Consider the following 23,874-nt stretch of genomic DNA (forward strand, 5'->3'; position numbering starts at 1 on the left):
AAGGATATAGCACATCTTACTAAAACATTACATAGACAAACCTATAAACCCACGAGACATGACATATAAGGGAAAACTGATCAACGGGTACCAATCCAAATCACCCTTTACACCGTATCTAGTAAAATCCCTACTCTTTACTAAGCATTGCCTGCTCCTGGATCAGGAGCGGACTGACCATTTGGGAACTTGGGCACTGCCCGAGGGCCCGGGGTCAGTAGGGGGCCCCATGAGATGCCCCTGGTACCTTCCATAGGCTTTTTTGGGTGTGGTTTGAGTGTGGGCGAGGACACAGAGGCCCCATGATCCCCTATTGCCCGGGGAGCCCCACGAGTTGTCAGTCCGCCCTTGTCCTGGATGCTCTCTTCTCTTTTACCAACTTATGCCTTTTAATACTCTAGCACAGAATATGATGATGTGGTACTGGTTGGTACGTGTTGTGTCTACAGGACAAGTGGAGGGAAATTTCCCCAATGGAACACGGAAAGCAGATAAAACTTTGCCAGAGATTAACCATGCACTCTATACTTTAGAGTTTTATGTTTATGCAGATAGTAGCTTATCTCAGGCAATACAATAGCAGCATGGCCAACCACCGTTTCCACGTAATGGGCCAGGTTGGTCTTGTGCAGTGTGTTAGAACTGGTACAGATTCGGATTCTCTTATTGTGGGTGAATCTGATCATCCCATATCTTTCTGCAGCTTCATTCTTGGAAACTGTTAAGCTGAGTTTTATTTACTTTTTCCTTGCGGGAATGGGAATTCACTACAGCTGATAAATTCATCTGAAATAAGTCAGATGAATTTTTGTGGCACGCCTTTTAGCCTTTGACCATTTTGAAAGGTGGACATGCGTAAAATCTTTTGATTGTGTGATCATTTAGTAACAAACTGCCTGAACTTCCTATGCTCAAGTAGGAATTTTTCTGTTATGATATGCTATGTTGATTGTTTTTGTAGCTGAATGTTGTGCTTAGGACTTGTTCGTGTGAGGGTATTTATGGGTTCATTGGGGTTTTTTTTTCTGGACCTTTCCAGACCCAAGTGTCAATTTAAGACATTGATAATCGTTCTGAATATACCGGAGTGGATCTTTAAAAAAAATTAAGTAGTGGTGCACCAAAATGTAGATTCTGGACCAAAACAGAAAATTCTGGATGCAAATGACCGAAAACCGAATTGGACAGTGGCTGTTTTTTTTTTTTTTTTTTTAAATATATTTTTTATATATAATTGTATTTTATATTCAAGGTTTTAATTAACATCATGACTATAAATGAATATGAATTTAAAAATACAATTCAATAATGTAAAATAACTTATTAAGCGCAACACACAAAAATTATAAAATGAAATTGTGTGTGTACAGCTTGTATGTCCTCCACTCGCCAAGACTTGTAATGACAAGCCCCCCCAATGCACAGCCATTCACTGGGAAGTTCGGTGTATTGCTGGTTCTCCACTCTCACCTCTCTGAGCCCCTTATGTAGCTGAGAACAGAAATTATGTGATCACTTATTAAGAAAAAATAAGCTATGTATGTTTCTTTTATTATAAACAAAAATGTTTTGCCTTTCATTTCTAATTCTTTATCGTACATCACAGGACACAGAGCAGGCTATGCATGACTATGTGGGTTATATGCCACCTATAGTTGAATAGACTCTGGCAGATCAAACAGGAAGTCCTCCCCTATATAACTCCTCCTACACAGGAAGTACTTCAGTTTTTTTGCCAGTGTCTTTAAGTAGGGTGGTCACTGATGTGCTCTTAGAGCATATCTGTTCTTCTGTGAATCAAGGACTGGAATTGGACATATTCAGAAAGCTGTTAACTAAAATGGATGATGGTATTTAAGCCTCATTGGATAGGCGAGAAGAGTCCTCAAGGTTTGCCTGTAATGCAGCCTTACAGTGCTGGACCCTGTGCAGTGGAAACCTGTGCAGTGTTTGTACTGATCAAGGTGCTTTCCAGCAGGATGCTATACAGGTCCAAGGGGTTGGAACCAGATGTAAAGGAGATAGAATCCTTGAAGGTATTTTATGGCAGAGCCCGCCATGATGGATGAACATTGGACTTGCTCTGGATTACTGGATGAACTGGTTGCACAGGTTGTGGTCAGGGTTTGGTCTGACAATGCCACGGCAGTGACCTATATCAAGCACCAGGAGTTGTGCAGTTCAGGAAAAGGTGAACTACATTCTGTCAGGAGCAGAACAGCAAGTGCCGTCTGTCGGCAGTACATATTCCAAGTATAGAAAACTGACAGGTTGTGTTTTTTGGGGTTTTTTTTTTGTTTGTTTTTTTTTTTTCCCCTGGAAGTCTGCAGCTAATACCGGGATAGTGGTCTCTACATTCCGAGACATTCTCGGCAATCTGCAAGCGTTGAGGAACTCTGGATGTGGATCTACTGACCTCCAGGTTCTACAAGACGTTAGTCAAGATGTGTACAGGATGAGCATCCCACTGGCAATAGGGGTATATGCACTGGTAACATCTTAGGGACCAGTTCTTCCTAATATATGCCTTCCCTCTGATTTAATTATTGCTGTGTCTTTTGTGCAGCATCGGGGAGGAGGTAACACTGATAATAGTGGTAGCCAACCTAGCCCAGGGGGGTCTGGTACACCAAAATAGTGTATCTGGCAGGGGACACTCTTTCGACACTTCCAGTCCGACCAGACCTATTTGCTTGGGTCCAGTAATGTATCCTGCTTTATAATTGCTGGTATTGAAGGTTTGGCTTTTGAAGCCCAGGTCTGGAAGAATCGGGGTGTCTTGGGTCCTGTTTTTTCTCTGCACTGTTGAGCGCTAGGAGGCCGGCTTCAGGGAGCTTCCATCACAGGACCTGGAATTCGTCCTGTCATTTTTTCCCCAGAGAGTGTTGTTTCTCACGCCTTGATTTGTGCAGGGTGTAACGTGGATGGTCCACCCTTGTGTCCTCGGGACTTGAACTTGGTCTTGGCTGCCCTTGCAGAAGCTACCTTTTTAGAACTAGTTCACAAAACTTAATCCTTTGACTTGGAAGGAGGCTTCTTGGAATACTGTCACTTCGGCAGAAGGAGTGTCAGAGCTGGCAGCTCTTTCATATAAGGAGCCATTCTTGGTCTTGCATCATAAGGTGATGCTGCATCCTCATCCATCTTCTTGCCTAGAGTGGTTTCTAGTTTTCACTTGAATCAGGACATTGTATTGCCTTTGTTTCCTAGTCCACAGTCTGCAGGGTAAAGATGGCTGCATACTCTGAATGTAGTTCGGGTGGTCAGGATTTACTTGAGTTTGGCAGCACAGGTCAGGGAATCCTTGTTTGATCTGCCAGAAGGGCCCAGAAAAGGCAGGTGGCATCCAGAACAGCTATTTCCCATTGGATCTGCCAGTTAATCATTCATATCTATGGTTTGAACTATAAAGTACCACCCTTTCGGGTGAAAACGCACTCAACCGGGAGCGTGGGGGCATCTTGGGCTATCTGCTATCAGGGATCAGAGGCTCAGGTTTTCAATGCAAGAGCCGCAAAGGATTCTGCCTTTGGCCGCAGTTTGTCTCGTACATCTGAATAAGACCTTTGGGATTGATGGTGGTCATTATGGTGTCACCCACCCCTCAGTTGTGTTTTTTTTTTTTGTTTTTTGTTTTTTTTTTATTGCTTTAGGACATTCCACATAGTCGGTAGAAAATTGGATTTTTTTCGACATGCTTACCTGTAAAATCAATTTCTTGGGAGTGCATCACAGGAAACAGAGGTCCCTCCTATCTTTCTGGAATTTCATTGCTGCTTCAAAAACTGATGTACTTCAAGTGTAGGAGGGGTTATATAGGAGAGGAATTCCTGGTTTATTGATCTTCCAGTGTCCATCCACCTATAGGTGGCATATAACCCACATAGTCATGAATACCTGCTGTGTCCCGTGATGTACAATAAAGAAATGGATTTTACAGGTTAGTTTGTAGAAAAAAAATCAAATTTTTATACTGCCTGGTTTAAGGATTCACAAACTTTAAGCTGAGGAACTGGTAGAAAGCAAGTGTAAATTTTAAAGCTATGTCGAATATTTGAAACTTTCATGTTTGTAGAAGCTCTTTCTTCTTTTGGCTCCCAGATTGGCATCAGTGGCAAAGAACCAGGCAGGTCTAAAACTTGTTGCAAACAAAGCTTTTTAAGAGTTGGTGTTGGTTAAACATTGGGGGTTATTTACTAACTGGTACAAAATCTGGTGCAGTTCTGCATAAAACCAATCAGCTTCCAGGTTTTATTGTCAAAGCTTAATTTAACAAGCTGAAGTTAGAATCTGGTGCATGGTAACCAATCAGCTTCTGAGTGCTCCAGTTTTAGTAAATCTCCCAGTGTTTAAAGAGTATGTACACCCAACATTTCATATTCCTGATATGTGCCTGCTGTACTTGTATGAGAAAGTGTCTTGTTTTCAATGTATTGCTTCCTTTGTGTGAAATCCTTTGTGTTCCTACCAGTCCCTCTGCTTTCCTATTTAACACTGATCACACTAGGCATGAAGGCACCATGGTCTGTACTCTAGCTGTGGTGGGAACTCAACCTTCTCCCCTCCAGTGATCATCCGACTTCTTCTAACATGTCTTCCCCCTTTTTCCTGCACAGCCATTCACTGGGAAATTCAGTGTGCTGCTGTTTCTCCTCCCTTAGCTCTGTGATCCCAGCTGCGTAAGGAGCTCAGAGGTTTTGTGATCACGTATTAAAAAAAGGGGGAAAAGGGTATTTATAATTTTTTTTTTTTTTTCAGCTATACACATACACGTTTTTGCCTTTTTTTTTTTTTTTTTTTTTTTTTAAATGAATGGGTTGTTTTACAAGGTAAAGTTTTGCATATACTTAAAATCCAAGCAAGATCTGAAAAGCTGAAAGCTTTTTCCACTTGATCTGCTTTTATGCTTCTGGAAGCACTGTCTCCCAGTTTGCCATCATGATTCCTAAATTCTAGATGAGCTTGGCCAGCACTGAAAAGAAACTAGCTAGATATGTCTGACCTTTTATTATACGCATACAATATACTGCATTTGTTTTAGGCTGTGCATTCATACGCCCTGGCAGCCAAACAGCTTGGCAACTTAGGGCACAATAGCAATAACAGACTGATAACCGCATACAATCATTCAGTTATTTCACCTTATTAAAAAGTGTGTGTGGGTGTTATTGTGCAGAGAAATCATTAGAAATATCTAAATGTAGGTATACCTCCAGCATGCAGTCTTCCATAATTTCAAAGCAAAACTGTCACGCACCCTGATAAAGTAAACTTAATTTTTGATGGATGGACTAGGGCAGGGGTCCGCAACTACGGCACTCCAGCAGCTGTGGAGCTACAAGTTCCTTGAGGCAAAATTCAGACAGCCACAGGTATGACTTCTGGTGGCAGAGGGCATGATGGGATTTGTAGTTTTACCACAGCTTGACTGCCAAGGTTGCCTACCCTTGGACTAGGAGGTGCCAGTTGGTGCTTTTATGTATATACTATTACTATAGTATGACCTGAGAGTCCCCAAACCCAGGCACTAGCAGTATGCAGCTTTTCAATTTTAAAAGCAATTCTTTAAAAAAAAAAAAAAAAAAATGTTATACTTCCTTGTTTGTGCAATGATTTTGCACAGGGCAGCCCTCCTCTTCTCGGGTGCTCTGCCAGCGGTCCTGGCCCCTCCTGCCATGTGCCCCCACAGAAAGCAGCTTACTATGGGGGCACCCAAGCAACCTTGCTCCTGAGCTGCTGCTCTGTGTGTCCATTCGCAAGCACACACAGCTGTGTCGTCCCCTCTCCTCATTGGCTGTGGTTTACAGCAGTGGGAGCCAGTGGCTCCCGCTGCTGTCTCAGCCAGTGAGGAGGTAGAGTCCCTGGAGAGCCGAGGCTTTCGTGCACATCGCTGGATCACGATTGGGCTCAGGTAAGTATTAGGGGTATGTCTACTGCACAAAGAAGGTTCATGCACGAAGGTAAAAATTGCAATGGGTGCCTGAGGGCTCAGTATTGCAGTTCCTTAAGAGATGAGGGAATAATGTGCTTCTGAATGAAGTCTTTGCAAAATTGAATGCTGTGGCGTTTAGGCTTTTTTAGCCTCTGAGAAGGTCCTGCAGCATTTGGCTTATCAAATAAAAGGCACCAATAGATACTTTGCAGAGCCAAGCCTACCTTTCAAAGGTAAACTTTCCTTTAATAAAAAATAGTCTTTTATACTTTGGAGAATAAAAAAAAAAAATGGACAATTTAAAAGTTCAAAGCAGAGAAAATCAGAGCCATAAATTAATATAAAGTTTTTAATGTGACTGTCTTCTGCACTTGGCCTAGGTAACAGACAAACTCTATAATCTCTTCATGATCCATGATCATATAGCAGACAAGGCTGACTTGTGCCGCTTTACCATTTGAGCTCTTTGTCCTTTCTTTCCCCCTTATATCAGTAGAATTCTGGCAGCAATGTGTGATACATAATAAATTGAATAATTTAACTAGTGCCTTCTCTTTCTTCTACCCAGCTCTGATCCTGCTCTTTTACCTGGTGTTCTATGGCTTCCTGGCCGGACTCTTCACCCTGACTATGTGGGTGATGCTGCAGACACTGGACGACACTGTTCCTAAATATCGTGATCGGGTTTCCTCTCCAGGTAAGGCTGTAATTTCACACTGACATTGTGCATCTGTATGTATTCTTATTGATATGATGTGTCTAATGTTCATGTGTTTAGATCTCAGACTTTAGATACTCAGATCAGACAGTGTAATCTTTACAAACAAGTGTGGTAGAACCTTGGAACAGCAGAAGTCAAATGATTAGCAGGGTTGGAAATTGTTGGATTTCCTCTGTGTATTTTATTGCCCATGAAGAGATAAGTGAAGTGTTTTTACAACAGAATCATGTGTGTACACATGTCAACGCTAATGATTGACGATGGTCTAACTACCCTGCAAAGTGTAATATGTTGGCACTGCTTAAATACTGGATATGTGTAAGTACTTCTGTTAAGAGCTTGATTGCCTATTCTGTATTACAGAATGCTGTTCACAAATTGTGTGCGGCCTTTTGAACTGGAAGAGCTTTTCCTTTTCCTAGATTGCACTGTGACCTATGGAAAAAGACTGTACATAGGCTCGCTAACGCAACTGAATGAAGCGCACCTCCTTGTTAATTTTTTTTAAACGCTCTAAAGTAAAAATCCAGTTGAATGGACAAGTAAACTCATGAAATACATGTTAATTTTTTTGCAGCTCTCTTCCAGGTACATGTGCGCTTTGTTCCATGTTTACAGCTTGTCTCAGTGGTGAGTTAGCAGAATCTCGTCTCGCCCCCTTCCACTGCCTTCTGACCATACATATAGCAAGGGGACGAATATTTCATTAAAGAAGGAATCTGGGCAAATTTTGTATTTTCCCATGCAGTGGGGCTTTTTTTTTTTGTTTTGTTTTGTTTTTAGTGGGTCAGAAAGTAGATATACTTGCCTGATCCTCCGAGCACAAAACCTGTACCTGCCGCTTCTGCCCCCCTGCACGCTAGCGGTCTTGTGAATGGGGGTGTTCCTGACGTAATCACTCCCATAGATCGGCCCCGGAAGTAAGAATGATGGAACAGTCCACCACTGTACGTAGGGGAGCGCGGTTTTCCAGAGAATTGGAGGACTGGGTAAGGATAGTTTTACCCTGAGCCCCTAGCCAAAATGAGCACTTAACCCATGCAGTGTGGGCAGTTGCATTGCATGGGAAAATACAATTTTTAACCGGAGTTCTGCTTTGACTCTGACAGCGCTTGTATTGGAGCCAGGTGCTTCCCCCAAAACCAGCACTATCACAAAGTATGCAGGGTGAGGGGGCATATTGGTCCCCCTGTTCTGCCCTCTCTTTTTTTTATTGGTCGGTAGGATGCAGGTGGCCCCTTAGTTGCTAGAATTCAGGCATCTGCCTGCACTGTAACAACCAATGACACCTGTATCTTATCAACCAAGGATGCTGGCATCAGGAACAAAAGATTCAAAGATGGGGTTAAACAGGAGAACTCGTTGGGATCCCTCTAGCTAGGACACCATCTCCCCCAAATGCACTTGCTGAACAGGGGGCAGTGGCAACTCCCACAAATTAAGCTTTTACCAGGAAAAGAGCAGAGAAGCTGGAAAGAGGGGATGGTCTTTACATTCCAATACTGTTTTATTGGAGAAGAGATTACAGGTTTCTAGACATAAACCTATCTATCTGTAATTAATTTTAGAATGCTAATGAGAGTTTTTGTTAAAGTGCACCATAAGTAGTTTATGCATTATAAACAATGTGTTCACAAGGCTTCGGAACCATGGGGATGATTATAGACTATTTTTCTTACAGCGGTACGTTTTGTGGCCCAGTGGACGTCACTGCTCCTTTTTTCTCCTAATGTGTTATACTAACACCTCAGATTACAAGCCTTCGCCCTAACCACCTTCTAGAAATGGCTTGTTAGAGTATGTCGGTAATGTCTCACACAGATTTTAGTTCCAGGTTTCATGTTCTGGTAATGTTGCCATCTAACACCCCACCACTTGAGATTGTTTGGACCCCTTTTGTGTTATAGTAAATATATCTTTTTTGTGTTGTTTTAATGGTGTAGGGGAGCTGCAACTCAGAAATTGCAGTTCCCAGAAACTGGGTTGCCATCTGAATGGAGGTGTTAAAAGGTGGAACCATGTGTAAAGATGGATAATTACCTTCTTGGGACAAAATATGGTCATCTTTTATTTATATATATATATATATATATTTATATATATATATATATATATATATATATTTTCATCATGTGTGTTTAATACCTCTGTGCATATTCTTCTTTCTGTATAGTTGTGGTAAAAGTTTACCTAACTAACCAGATTTCAGCTGTAATTTTACTTCTCCTGGTGAGATAGATTACTCTTTATTGGGTGCAACTGCTATATTTTCTATTATTGCAGTATATTCTAGACAAGGCTGCACTGTTTATCAGAAAGCAGAACAACTTTGTCCGTAAATCGATTTTATGAAAAGAAAGGAGGAATGCTTGCTTAGACTGCACGGCTGAGCTTAATGGGAGGTTACATTTATTTGTCAAGTAAATAATGGACCATTCACATGTTCTTAACCTGTTATGTAAACTATTTTCTCTTCACAGTGCTGAGCTCTTGCTTGCAGAACCCATGGATTTGAGTTGTTCAGTATAACTACATATTCGTTCCATGCAGGATATTGTATGTGAACACCTGTTAGATTTCCATCTGTTTATATTCTGATAGGGTTTTGATTGATCTTGGGACATTTATCAACGTAGCATAGATAATTTAACATTTGGACTGCCATTAATCTGATCACAACCTACAAAGCTGCAGACATTGAGAATTTAAAACAAATCCTTCTATAAAACAAAAAAAAAAAATGGGAGATTGTATCATTTTTTTGTAGGCCTCTTTCAGGTATCCATATATAGCTAACTATACTGCTAAGGTGCCTGCAAATACCTGCTTTCATCTTCAAGCCTAATTCCACATTTAGCACTAGTTCACACTGCTGTGACTTCAGGTGTGACATGCGATTTTAAAAATCGCACCTAAAGGCGCATCTAATGCATTTCTGTGTGTCTTAATGTGCCATTTCAATTAATGCAACTTGAAACATAGTTCCTGCATTACTTTTTCACCACTTCTTCACTCCATTTAACTCTCATAGACCTTAAGGTAAATGGCACCAAAATTGCATCTGTGTCTATCAGCTCTACTATTTCACTTTAAATGGGACCAAAGCGCACAACTTTGAAATCGCATTCAGTGTGAACCAGGGCTTAGTGTGTATATATAATTGTTTTTAAATAGTTTGTTTGGGCCAAGCTGCCCATTTACTGCACTAGCAGGTGCTCTTGCGGGGATTGCTGTATTACCTGTGTATAGCCCCAGCTACATCCAGTATATACAGCGCTGTGTTCAGGCAGTGGGACAGGAACTTCCCATCCAACTCCTGAAACAAAATAGAGTCAGGATCTTTGTATTCTGTGAACGAAATAGGAAGCTTCTTCTGATTGGCTCAGGCGGAGTTTGCGATATCATCCACTTGTCATCTGCACATATAAAGCTTCCCGTGAATGGCTGAGCAGCACTCAGCCTGACTCTATATTTTGTTCTGGGTGTGGGATGGTAAGTCCCCTTCCTAATGCTGGAACACAACGTTGTATACAGCTGAGTCTACATTCAGTTAATACAGCGCACCCAGCAAGCACACCTATTAGTGCAGTAAATAGTTTGTTTGGGTCAGCTTGGCCCAAACAAACTTTTTTTAAAAGGATGGTTAAATGTGGCGTTAGGCTTTTAACATACATTTCGTTGTTTTGATGAAGGACCCTATATACAGGGCTCACCTTTTGGATAAATCCGCTCTATACTCCACCCCTCCATTGGGTGCTCGAACACCTGTGCCACTATTGTCCAGTGGTGATTTGGCATTGAGCTGTGAAAAGACTGGAAGGGCCTGAGCCTAGCACAGGTAGGGTGCTGGGCTTTATACCCTGATATACTAGACTTGGATACCTTGTTGTGGAAACCCCTAGCTGTCCTTGCTGATATGCCTGCAAACTGAAGGAACAGGGCTTTTCCCAGGGATTGACTGCCATTCTGTTGCTAATTGTGAGCACCATTCTACATGAGAAATGTTTTTTTTTTTTTTTTAGTTCTATTTGCTCCTGCGTTGATTAATGTCTCTTGAATTAATTTTTTTAATACATGTAATGTGTATGTTATACATTATATGTATATAATATAATCAGTTCTACAGATAAGACTTTCTGTATCTCACTGGGCACTAATTGTTTTGTCTGCTCTTATTAGTTCACTACCCCTTCTTTGGCTCTCATCCTTCATTTTTTCTTTCTTCATCAGTCGAAATTCAACTGCTCACCGTTTTATCCCAGCTATAGCTGAAGTGAGGTTCACCGTGTTACAGGCTAAAATGATTTTGTTAGACATGATAAATAACCTAATATATTCAGTAATATTATGGATGGAATATATTAGGCTCTGTAGGAATAAGTCAACTAAACTTCCAGGTTTGCACACCACTTTTTCAGAGGCCTAGGTCTCCTCCAGGCCCATTCAGCTGTTCTGCTGCCCAGGTCTCCTTCAGGCCCATTCAGCTTTTGTGCTGCCCAGTTCTCCTCCATGCCCATTCAGCTTTTGTGCTGCCCAGGTCTCCTCCAGGCCCATTCAGTTTTTTTGTGCTGCTCAGGTCTCCAGGCCCATTGAGCTGTTCTGCTGCCCAGGTCTCCTCCAGGCCCATTGAGCTGTTCTGCTGCCCAGGTCTCCTCCAGGCCCATTGAGCTTGTTCTGCTGCCCAGGTCTCCTCCAGGCCCATTGAGCTTGTTCTGCTGCCCAGGTCTCCTCCAGGCCCATTGAGCTGTTCTGCTGCCCAGGTCTCCTCCAGGCCCATTGAGCTGTTCTGCTGCCCAGGTCTCCTCCAGGCCCATTGAGCTGTTCTACTGCCCAGGTCTCCTCCAGGCCCATTGAGCTGTTCTGCTGCCCAGGTCTCCTCCAGGCCCATTCAGCTGTTCTGCTGCCCAGGTCTCCTCCAGGCCCATTCAGCTGTTCTGCTGCCCAGGTCTCCTCCAGGCCCATTCAGCTGTTCTGCTTTAACTGTCCCCACAGGTTTTGTATGAATATTCTACCACCAGAAGGTTCAATCCTTTTTAGGGACATTAGGTAGATTTTTAGGAGACGCGATAGAGCCCAGCTCACTTTAACAATATAACCTATTTAGAGAAAGCATCACTTGCAATGATGGGAATAGAAGCCATTGCTAAAATAGCAAGCGACCACCTATTCTGGTCAGAAGATCAAGCCGGTGTGCAAAGCTGATCACCCTCAGTGAGTGTTTTTATAGGTTAAAAAGGATTCCTAAAATCCAGCTCTGCTCATGTAATGGAGTGTACCTGAGCAAGACAGCTTTGTACCCAGACAAAAGCAATAGCCAAGCCCAAGACATAATCGTTTAAAGGCTAAGTTCACCTTCGGCTCCATGTTACATGGTACACCCGTATTTAGTTGTAGATATGATCAGGAACCAATCTAAATGGTATCACCTTTCTCAGCAATGATCTAGTGAACATATGCAAGAAGGCTACATTAGGAAAAAAAAAAGTTTTCCCATGCATTGTGCTCTTTGGTTAATTAAACCATCACAGGGTGTAACTGGTAAAATACCATTTAAGGCTGGCCATACACTATACAATTTTCTGTAAAATTTCTGCCCAATTTCATTTAGATTTATCTTCAACTATGTAGTGCAAGAGCCTGCCTAATTGGATACAATTGAAAGTGCTAGGTTTGACCTCATATTATATGGTTTTTGGTAAATCTAAACCAAAAATCTCAAGCAAATTGAACCATGTATGGCCAGCCTAAGTCAGTCTTTCATGATTGCGATTTATAATGGCCCAGTCTAATACACCAAAATGTTCTCACAACATATAGAAATGGGTACCTGAAAGAAATGCTGGAAAATGGATCACTTTACTCTGCATACATTAAAGTGGTTCTGAAGGCAGAAGGTTTTTTTTACTTTTAATGCATTCTATACATGAAGGTAAAAAAAAAAACACCTGGGTCCAGCTAGAGGTTTTGCAGGAAAATAAAATCTAAGAATCGCAGGTGACAGGACACTGCTTTGCTTACATAGGCAGTGCTGTGCCCTGTCACTTTCCTCAACAATCAATGGGTGCTGTTGCTCATCTTTTGGCTGGCACCTGTTGATCGGCTTCTGCTGTGTCCAATCACAGCAGACGCGGTGCTTCGGTAGCGTGCACGCGCCCCCTACATCAGAAGTTCAAAATCACATTTATACACGCGATTTTGAACAGAACGTCTGCCCTGAAGCAGTAGATCTGCTATAGGGCAGACAAAGTGGTTAAAAAAAATGTACAACCTTTAGAATCACTTTAAGCATGTGATATGCTGACATTGCTTGCAGTGAGCAGGTCAGTAGACAAGACACAATCTGAGAATACAGAGAGGAATAGAGCTGCTGCTTATCCTTTCGTTGTCTTTTCGTCCTATATTACCGACCATGGGGCTTGCAGCCTGATCTAGTGTGACCATGTGTGCAATCTTAAATGCCATGTGCTCCATGTGTTTTTCTCTTCACTGATCCGTAAACCCTTTAGGTTGAATAAATTGAATTACCTTGTAAGAGATGAATAGCAGGATTTTGTCTTTAAAAATAGATAGGCCAGATGATGGCTCTGCTATAATCTCTGTAGTCCACGTGATTGAGTTTATAAACTTCCTTTTACCTGTTTTTCAGCCTTTGCTTTCTTGAAAACCTCCTGACAACAGGCCCAGTGTGCCCTGTGCGTCAATCCACACCTTCCCCCGTGATGGCAAAAAAAGCTTTTCATACTGAAATTCCACATTACCCTGTCAGTGTGCTGGCCTGACACATAGTGCTTTGTGAGCCCTGTCTCCTGAGGGCTCCACCTCCTGCTGGCACTGTCACTGGTTGCACGCAACTTGTGTACAACTGATTTTGATTTTTTTTTTCCCATGTCTGTCCTTTGTGTCTGATTGTCACCACTCATTGCAAATTTTGTTTCAATAAACCTTGGTTTTACCCTGTTGGTAAAAATTGTTTGGTCTCTTGTCTGTATTATTGTATTTTTCAGTGAATGAAACCAATGGAAATCAATGTCTTTCTACATTGGGAGATGGGTTTAATGTAATCAGGGTGTGATCAGTGTGATTTAATGCTATTATACTTGAAGGTATTGTTTGTTTGTCAGCAGAATTCTCATTTGTTTCCCCTTTAATTCCAGGTCTTATGATTTCCCCTAAATCAGCCGGATTGGAACTCACTTTTAGTAAAGGCGAAAAGAGTTCATATGACGGCTATGTGAGAGCTCTTCATGCTTTCCTAACGCGTAAGTATAATCTCACAATTATAAGTGAGAGGTCTTGCTATTGGAATTTGTTTATAGGCTGTCTAATTGGACTGAACATTCTAGTATACATAGATGTTGCTGCTCAGTCATTCTGTAGTCTTTAGACATACACCAATCTGTCATAACTTTGACAACCTACCTAGTATTGAATAGGTTCTTTTTTTGCAGCCAGGACAGCCCTGGCCTGATAAGTTATAGAAACCACTAGACCTCTGGAGGTTTGCTGTGGTATCTGGCAATAAGCCATCAGTAGCAGATCATTTAAGTCCTGTAAGTTGCAGGTTTTCCAGCACATCCTAAAGATGCTTGAATTGATTGAGATCTGGTGAATTAGGAGGTCAAGTCAACACTTTGAACTCATTGTGTTCCTCAAACCATTTTTGCAGTGTGGCAGGACACATTATCCTGCTAATAGGCCACAGCCATCAGGGAATGTGGTTTCCGTGAAGGGGTGTACTTGGTCAGCAACAATGTAGCTCTAACTAGCAGGGCTCTCTGAGCCCTACAGTATGAAATTGTATTGTAAATGTACTGTCTGCCCTTGTGTTGTAAAGCGCTGCACAAACTGTTGGCGCTATATGAATCCTGTATAATAATAATAATAGGTGGTACATGTCCAACAACAACCACCTAAATGGTAGGAACCAAGGTTTTCCAGCAGAACATTGTCCAAAGCATTACACTGCCTCCGCTGGCTTGCCTTCTTCCCATGCTGTATCTCAGTGCTGTCTATTCCCCAGGTAAGTGACTCACCTGTCCAGCCACATGTCAAGGAAAATGTGATTCATTAGACTAGGCCACCTTCTATTGTTGCTCCATGGTCCAGTTCTGATGCTCACGTGACCATTGTGTCCACAGCCAAAAGCGCCTACGGGTCACCCTGACCGGTATGCGGCTACGCAGCCCTATACACCGCATACTGCGATGCTAATTTTTTTTCTGCTTTTAGCACATCAATTTCATGGGCAACAGGTTTACTTGCTGCCCAATATATCCCACGGACTTTCGCATGCCATTGTAATGAGATAATCCATGTTATTCATTTAACCAGTCATTGGTTGACCAGTATATACACTGCTCAAAAAAATTAAAGGAACACTTTTTAATGAAAGTATAACATCAAGTCAATTAAACTCCTGGCATATTGATCTGGTCAATTAAGTAGCAGAGGGTGTTAATCCATTTCAGCTGCTTTGGTGTTAATGAAATTAACAGGTGCACTAAATGGGCAACAATGAGACTACCTCCAAAACAGGAATGAATTCACAGGTGAAGGCCAATTATGTTTTTTTCCCCTACTCATCTTTTCTGACTGTTTTTCACTAGCTTTGCATGTTGCTAGGGTCAGTGCCACTACTGGTAGCATGAGGTGATACCTGGACCCTACAGAGGTTGCACAGGCAGTCCAAATCCTCCATGATGGCACATCAATACGTGCCGTTGCCAGAATGTTTGCTGTGTCTCCCAGCTCAGTCTCAAGAGCATGAAGGAGATTCCAGGAGACTGGCAGTTACGCTAGGAGAGCTGGACAGGGCCGTAGAAGGTCCTTAACCCATCAGCAGGACTGGTATCTGCTTCTTTGTGCAAGGAGGAACAGGATGAGCAGTGCCAGAGCCCAACAAAATGACCTCCAGCAGGCCACTGGTGTGAATGTCTCTGACCAATCAGAAACAGACTTCATGAGGAGGGCTTGACGTCCTCTAGTAGGCCCTGTGCTCCCTGCCCGGCACCATAGAGCTTGAATTGGCACTTGCCATTGAATACCAGAATTGGCAGGACCACCACTGGCGCCCTGTGCTTTTCACAGGTGAGAGCAGGTTCACCCTTAGCACGTGACAGTCGTAAAAGGGTCTTGAGAAGCCGTGCTGCCTGTAACATTCAGCATGACCATTTTGGTGGTGGGTCAGTGATGGTCTGGGGAGGCATATCCATGGAGGGACGCACAGACCTCTACAGGCTATACAATGGCACCCTGGCTGCCAATCAGTATTGGGATGAAATCCTTGGACCCATTGTCTGACCCTACGCAGGTACTGTGGGTCCTGAGTTCCTCCTGGTGCACGACGATGCCTGGCCTCATGTGGCGAGAGTATGCAGGCAGTTCCTGGAGGATGAAGGACTTTATACCATTAAATCGCTTGCCTGACCTAAATACAATAGAACACCTCTGGGATATCATGTTTCAGTCCATCTGACGCCACCAGGTTGCACCTCAGGCTGTCCAGGAGCTCAGTGATGCCCTGGTCCTGATCTTGGAGAAAATACCCCAGGACACCATTCGTCACCTCATTAGGAGCATGCCCCTATGTTGTCAGGCATGTATACAAGCATGTGGGGGTCATACAAACTACTGAGTACCATTTTGAGTTGCTGCAATGTAATTTCAGCAAAATGGACTAGCCTGCTGCATCATTTTTTCACTTTGATTTTCAGGGTGTCTTTGAATTCAGTCTTCTGTAGGTTGTTAATTTTCCATTCCCTCAACCGATGTGGCAACCTTGCGTTCCTAACACATTACCCAAAAAACAGAAAAAAACTAATGGGACTTTACTGGTACAAAAAAAACGGACAACCTCATGTTACTGTATAAAACATGTTTATTGAAACACATCTTCTATACATTTTCCATAAAAACAGTATTTGGCTAGTCAGCCCAATAAATCACAGCATTATGTATTATGACATCAAAGTCCTCCAGAGGTTGACGCGTTTTGCTTATTAGCTTCCTCAGGACCCCAAAAGATTGGAGGCAAGGAAGTCCAATGCCCTAACTGGAAGATGCATACATACAACATTAGTCATACAATTGTGATTATTTCAGAAATCTTACGAAAAGAAACCTTCTCCACAGACTAACATGTCAACATGAGCGGTGATATAGGGTAGCGGCATCCACACAGCGGTCAAGATGGTCATGGATGAACATCCATACACAAGGCTACCTCCCCTTGTGACCAATGAAAACAAGCCCTGTAGAAAGACCATCAGATCATGTTCCGTTCCAAGACAAAAAATCCCAAATATGGCTCACAATAAATGACTCACTGGCAAAAGAGGCAGACAGCAGATCTAGCCACGTGCCGATGTCATTCACATGTAATGCATCCTGTACATAGCAATCTAGATATAAAAATAAAAAATCAGTGGGAATATCCATATTCCACACCATCATAATAATACTATCCAGTATCCAATGATCAAACTCCTACTCATACCTGGTTATCCCATCACAAAGATAGATGTAGGTAAGGTCCACCATCGGACACTAATTGGGCAATATCGTTAGATTGCTTTAATGTCCAGTAACTCTTCTGTGTCAGTCATTAAGATCCTCCACATATGGTTCCTGTAATCGCATAATCTGGCCATACTCTATAACATCCCCAACTGAAACTCCTCCATACATTCAAATTGGCATCTGTCATACCTATAATACACCGTATAAAGTCAATCACCCTCTGTGTGTGTCTTTCCCCTCTGGCACCAAAAATGTAATCTGTCGGGGCATTTAAAAGATGTAATCAATTAAGGCCAACAGAACTGCCCAAGTGATCAATCCCGCGGCAAGCGCGCATCACGAATGCACGTCTGTCACTTCCACCCTTACAGGCCATTGAGCGGAAATGCATCATCACACCTTGAGAGCGTCCATGACACTTGTGCGCTCTCCTCAACAGACCCCACAGCCTCAACTTTATGCTCCTATAGAACGACCCTAACCGCAAAAAAATAGCAACACGCAATGGCCAAACAAAGCCACCACTTGGCTGCCACCACTTCAAATCCCCCACCTTGGTAGACCCAGGGCCAATTATGGTCCAGTGTACTAGATATTATCCATAGCCGAAGGTTCCCAATTCATACATCGATCACCAGTATCATGGACAGAATTAAGTACCAATTAACTGTATTTAACTCGATGAATGGGCCAAGGGCAGAAATATCTACCCAAGCCAGACCACCAATAGATGCTGCAATCCCCAGAAAAAACACCCCCACATGACACATGTTACATCAATATGGAAAATCATTGTTTATCACAAAAAAGATTAGACCAACATAACTTTAGCCCCACATCAAAATTCTCACAAGTAGGATTTATGGTAACAACAAGGGTTATATGACTATAAAAAACCACATTGCATAGTCTTGTCGGGAGATCACCATATATATCCTGAGAAAACACACTGAACATACACAGCAAATATTATCCATCTTATTAAAATTGTGTATAGCTTAATGCCTCATTAAGGCCAGGGGGGGCCTTAATGAGGCATTAAGCTATACACAAATGAGGCATCCATCTTGCCTCTTTTTGCAATACCTTTTGATCAAAATTTCCACCCCGTGGATCCTCCAAAACCCTTTCCAGGTCTGCAAATCATATGATATCTGTGTTATGATTATGTTTCAGAGCCACATATCTTCCAATAGGTGTGTAAAGCAGATTCCTTCTAATATAGTAAATGTGGTCATATATCCTTCTCCAAAAGTATCTAATAATTTTACCCACATAAAAGGCACCACATCTACATAACATAATATATACCACACCTTTGGTTTGGCAATCCACAAATTGCCTGATTCTGTGTGTTCTCCCATTAGGTAAAATTATAGATGTCCCCTCCAAAATCCACGCAGAGTAGTCACATGATCCACATTTAAAAGTGCCCTTTTTTTTTCTTCCTCAATGTTAGATGGCCTGTCCTGAAAATGACTCCTGACAAGGCAGTCCTTGAGTGATTTAGATCTTTTAAATTTGGGGACAATCCCTAATATATTTGTTTATAATAGGGTCCTCAGTCAATAGATGCCAATGCTTCTGTATGGCATCTCTAATTTTCTGGTGCTGATTAGAAAAAGTGGTAACAATCCTAACCAGATCCTGTTGAATACCTTCCCGTTTCCCAAACAGCAAAGTATGTCTCGTCTATAGTTTTGCCCTATTGTAGGCCCTTTTAAGGACCGTCTTTTGTACCAGTAAGGTCCCATTAGTTTTTTGTGTTTTTTCATATGATGTATTAGGGATGAGGTATGTTTGCAGTCTGGTCTATATAATGGTGTAACACATTACCCAGTCCGTATCATTATAGATATCCAGCATGCTATTTTCCTCATTGAGGTCTGATGTTTTTTAAAAGTGTTCCTTTAATTTATTTGAGCAGTGCATTTGTATGTGTTCATTGGCTGCGATTGCTTACATCTTAAATAACTGCTTGGCTGGTTCTTCAAGATGTAAAACCTGCAGCAGCTTGGAACAAATAAAAAAAAAAAAAAAAAAAAAAAAAAAAAAAATTCCTTATCTCTGTTGCTCCTATAGTTTAGGGCTGGTCAAATGAAGAAATTTGCCTTTTTTTTTTTTTTTTTTTTTGTATAAAAGTGTATCTGTACCATGCCATGTTCACTTAATACATATGGCAGCCATGCTTTCTATTTACCAGTACTGCACTCTTTCCACTTTTTTGTTAATTTCTTTAGTCATTCTGCAGTGCTAATAGCACTTCTGCATACGGTCCTAGAGGGAGATTCTGTATATAAAATAGCCATGAAAGTATGGCATAGCAAATAAGTAGAATAGGATTGTGTTATGTTCAGGCAAGCATAATAGTAACTAGTTTCCTTCTAAATAAGTGTTTTTTTTGTGTTTTTTGTTTTTTAATTATGTTTTGGCATTAGCGGTCAGCTCTGCATTACTATGCAAAAAATGGAACTTAGGCCTCATTCACACTGGCATTGTCAAACTTGATTAAATGCAGGTAATTTATTTTTTAGTGGTGCCATTCACATTGTGTTACTTTTTTGTTTAGGTGCAGACATTTAGAAAGGAATATAGTGCACATCCAGGATCCAGTTAGTTACTCTAAGGCCCCTTTCACATGGGCGGATAGAACGCAGCTTTTAGTTGCAGATAGATGAAGTAATCTACCTCAGGTAAACTCAGACAATACCTTCCTATAACCCCATGCACACACTGCATTTAGCTACTTTTTTTTTGTGTTTTCTTTTTGTTTTTGTTTTTACATGCAGTTTTGTGTGGTTAGAAAAAAAATAAAGTTGACTGCGTCCTGGAAGGATGTATTGCAGCTATCTGTATATAACAGGTAAACGCAGTGCATAATTTCACCTGCTGATAGCTGTGGCAAGAAATTAAGGCAAAAAAAGAAGCATGTCAGAATCACAAGTGATACCTGGGAATGACCCAGAAAGTTGCATGGATGGTACAAATAAAGAGATGAGTGATGGTGGCCCATGGTATAGCTCGGTCTTCTCCTTTTTCATTCTCATAAGCAGCAAAAGGAGCATAGCAATCAAGTTGCTTCTGTAATCCATTTTCAGTGATCACATGTCAACAAAAGTCCAAGTCCTCTCGCTGAACAAAAAAAACACATTGAATAAGGACACAGGAAATAGGAGGGCACAAATGCACTATGGGTAGTCAGGACCAAAAAAAAAAAAATACAGTTGCTATAGAAATGGCAAGAATGTACCACCACAGTTAAAACACAGCCGCATGTAAGCTCAAGTAATCACAGGTTATTGTAATGTACTACCGCAAGTGATCGCTGTGCCTGGAGTCTTGGAACTTCAAAATAACAAAACATGCAGTAGAACAGCCACTCGTGTGAAAGGGGCCTAAATGATCCAAAACCTGATTTAAAGCATGAACTTCTAAACACTGGTAAAAGTTATGTGGGAGGCATAAAAAACTGGTAAAAGCAATGTGGGAGGCATAAAAGTTGTTTATACTTCCAAGGTGACTTCTCCTGCAAAGGCTAACAGTCCTATGTGTCATTATCAGAGGGCCCTTTTATTTTTTGCGAGAGGTAAACAAGTCTCCACCATTTTTGAGTAATTGTTGCTCTTTCCTTTCACTTGCAGTAGGGTCAGACAGTCAATAGGGCATTGTTCTTTATGGCAATAGACCTTTCCCACAGATTGTACAGAAGTACCATGAGATCCGGTTGCAGTGCGTTTCCAATAGTAATGCATACACTACTTTTTGGTGCAGTGCAATTTAGACCCAATTAAAATAATTAGGCACAAATTGTATTGCACGTGATTCGCACAGGAACGCGTAGCACATTTCTGTGTATTTCCTAATGTGAACCAGCCATCAAGAAAAAAAGCTTTAATTCTGCTATAGGTTTGCTGTCCATCAGATTACAACTTTTCTGGTGTTATGGAGACTGACTTTAGAGTACCAGTGCTTTCCACTGAGTGTTGGGGGAGCTGAACCAAAGCTGGTTATTACGATTTCACAAGGCTTTAGCTGTATTTATGGTGAAGCTGCACAGTGATGAAATGGTTACATGTGCCTTTCTTAGACGTGCTGTGATCAGAAGGTCACTTGTTCACTTCCCAGCAGGGCTGAAATGACCTTCTGTCCCGTAGAATTGAGGCAGAAAAATATCTGCAAAGATTGCTGTTTCCAGCATTGTACCTCCTAATAGTGATAGCAACTTGTTTTTTTGTGTTAACAAATATTCTTAAAGAGTACCTGTCACCCACACTGTAGACAAGGCCATTGTGTGGGTTAAACCAGACTTCAACTTATCAGCTGACTTGAAACAAACAATTTTACTAGTTTCTATTTAATGGGTCTCAGTGACAGAAAGTGATGTCTCTGCACAGCAGTAACTGAGGATGCAGCACTTCCTGTAGATGTAATGGGAAAGTATGTCTGGTATAGAAAAACATATCATTACATAGTAAAGTGCCTCGCAAAAGTATTCACCCCCACGGTGTCTTTCCTTTTTTGTTGCACTACAACCTAGGATTTTGGGGGCTTTGTACACAACTTTAAAGGTACAAAGTACCCCCTCTCCCTCCCCACCCCCCTCACTAGTAGTCATCTGTGAATGAGAGACTACAACTCCAGACAGCCTTAGCGGCTGTCAGCTTGTAGTCCTCAATAAACTACCATGGCTCTGTAAAACACCATGGTAGTTCATTCATTCTTCCTGTCAGTATATCTGCTTGTTCATACATACCATACGGGCAAGCATATATATTGACAGATCTGCAGGAGACCTGCATGGCACCAGCGATCTGCTGATCGCTGGTGCAATGGTTTACAGGATCCTGCAGGCAGAAATAATAAATGGACATTTTTTTTTACCTGCAAAAAAAATGTGCTTTTTTTTTTTTTTTTTTTCTAAAAGGTGAACTTCTCCTTTAATTGAACAAGCTGAGGTTAGAAGCTGATTTGCTACCATGCACAGGTGCAACAGATTCTGAGTGCTCCAGTTTTAGTAAATCTACCCCAGTTATTATTTCTAGTGGCTATAGCCGCTGCCAGTAATCACATGTAAAAATACAACATGCTGGTTGTACCCAAGTCATACAACAGTCTAATTGTGTACACTCAGTCTGCCCATAGATGATTTGAATGTCGGCTGGTCCCTGCTGAACTGGCAAGATTCAAACCATCTATGGCTGGCTTAAAGTGTTACTAAACCCAGGACGCTGCATTCACTATATTTGGTCTCCCACAGTACACAGAACATGGAAATGCAATTATTTAGTAAATATAAACTGCTAAATACATTTTCTCATCAGCAGTTACAGCAGTCTTGTGACTTCTATCAGTGTCCAGCTGAGCACTGTTAAAGCTTGTAGGAGGCGTTTTCTTTCTGCTCTAGAGGATGGAAATCCCCAGACCTCTGCCTGGACAGTGCTGATTGGCCCTTTGCTGATCACATTTACAGGAGAAAAAAAACTCTAGCAATACACACAACACTGAGCATACTGGTGTCCACACTATGTATTAGCAGATAAGAAGGGGAGGATCAGAGAAGTCAGGATCAAACAGTGTTTTTACATAATGTGGAGGATTAACCCCTTAGGTTCCACAGTGAGTATAACAAGCATGCTTTACTGCATACACAGACTGATTTTACTGTTGTGGGTTTAGTAACACTTTTAAGTAGAACCACGATTAGCTGCTAGTCCTGGTGTATGTCTCCATTAGCTTTGCACATGTAGCCACTGGGCTATTTGCCCATTCTTTAACCACCTCCTGCCCACCATATAGTAATATGATGGACGCAAGGCAGTTCTCTTGTTCTGGGAGGACGTCATATGACGTCCTCCCATTCTAACTGTGCATGCGCGGCTCCCGGAGCGCGCAGCGTGCAGATCGGCGGTGCGCTGTCCCTTGGATCACCGTTCCACAGAAAGAGCCGAAGATGTCGGTTCGGTCATGTGATCAGCTGTGTCCAATCACAGCTGATCACATGTAAATAGGGAAATGCTGGTTATTGGCATGTCTCTCCTCACGAGCTGTCACGTGGACAGTTTGTGAGGAGAGGAGATCCGGTAATCGGCATTCCTCAGAGGGGACATGTACACAGATCATCAGAGCACTGATGATCAGTGTGCCCTGATCTGCGTAGCCCCAGCAGCGCCACCTGTCAGTGTCAATCATTGCCAGCTCTCAGTGCTCATCCATGCCACCTGCCAGTGCCACATTTCAGTGCCCATCTGAGCTGCCCGTCAGTGCCGCCTATCAGTGCCTCCTCATCAGTGCCACCTATCAGTGCCCATCATTGCAGCTTCATTAGCACACATCAGTGAAGGAGAAAAATCACTTATTTACAAAATTTTATAACAAAAAACTAAAACTTTTTTTTCAAAATTTTCAGTGGTTTTTGGTTTAAAGAAAAAAACAAACAAACCCAGAGGTGATTAAATACCACCAAAATAAAGCTCTATCGGTCACACAAAAATGCTAAAAATGTCATATGGGTACAGTGTTGCATGACTGCGCAATTGTCATTCAAAGTGCAACAGCGCTGAAAGCTGGAAATTGGCCTGGGCAGGAAGGGGGTAGAAGTGCCCTGTAGGCTAGTGGTTAAGGCAAAACTACTCCAGCTCCTTCAAGTTAGATGGATTGCTTTGATGTACAGCAATCTTCAAACTATTCCACAGATTCACAATTG

At 41.9% G+C, this 23,874-nt stretch overlaps 1 protein-coding gene across 1 annotated transcript in view; it reads left to right on the top strand.

Moving 5' to 3' along the window:
• The window catches only part of ATP1B3 (ATPase Na+/K+ transporting subunit beta 3), a 79,378-nt gene that overhangs the window by 45,772 nt on the left and 9,732 nt on the right, over positions 1 to 23,874 (top strand). Inside the window, exons 2-3 of the mRNA XM_089683518.1 lie at positions 6,501 to 6,629; positions 13,808 to 13,912. Coding sequence (XP_089539644.1) covers positions 6,501 to 6,629; positions 13,808 to 13,912 — 234 coding nt within the window. The remainder of the gene's footprint in view (positions 1 to 6,500; positions 6,630 to 13,807; positions 13,913 to 23,874) is intronic.

Source organism: Staurois parvus, unplaced genomic scaffold (assembly GCF_062004578.1).
Source record: "Staurois parvus isolate SC_StPar_1 unplaced genomic scaffold, SC_StPar_1.0 ptg000312l, whole genome shotgun sequence".
NCBI lineage: Eukaryota > Metazoa > Chordata > Amphibia > Anura > Ranidae > Staurois > Staurois parvus.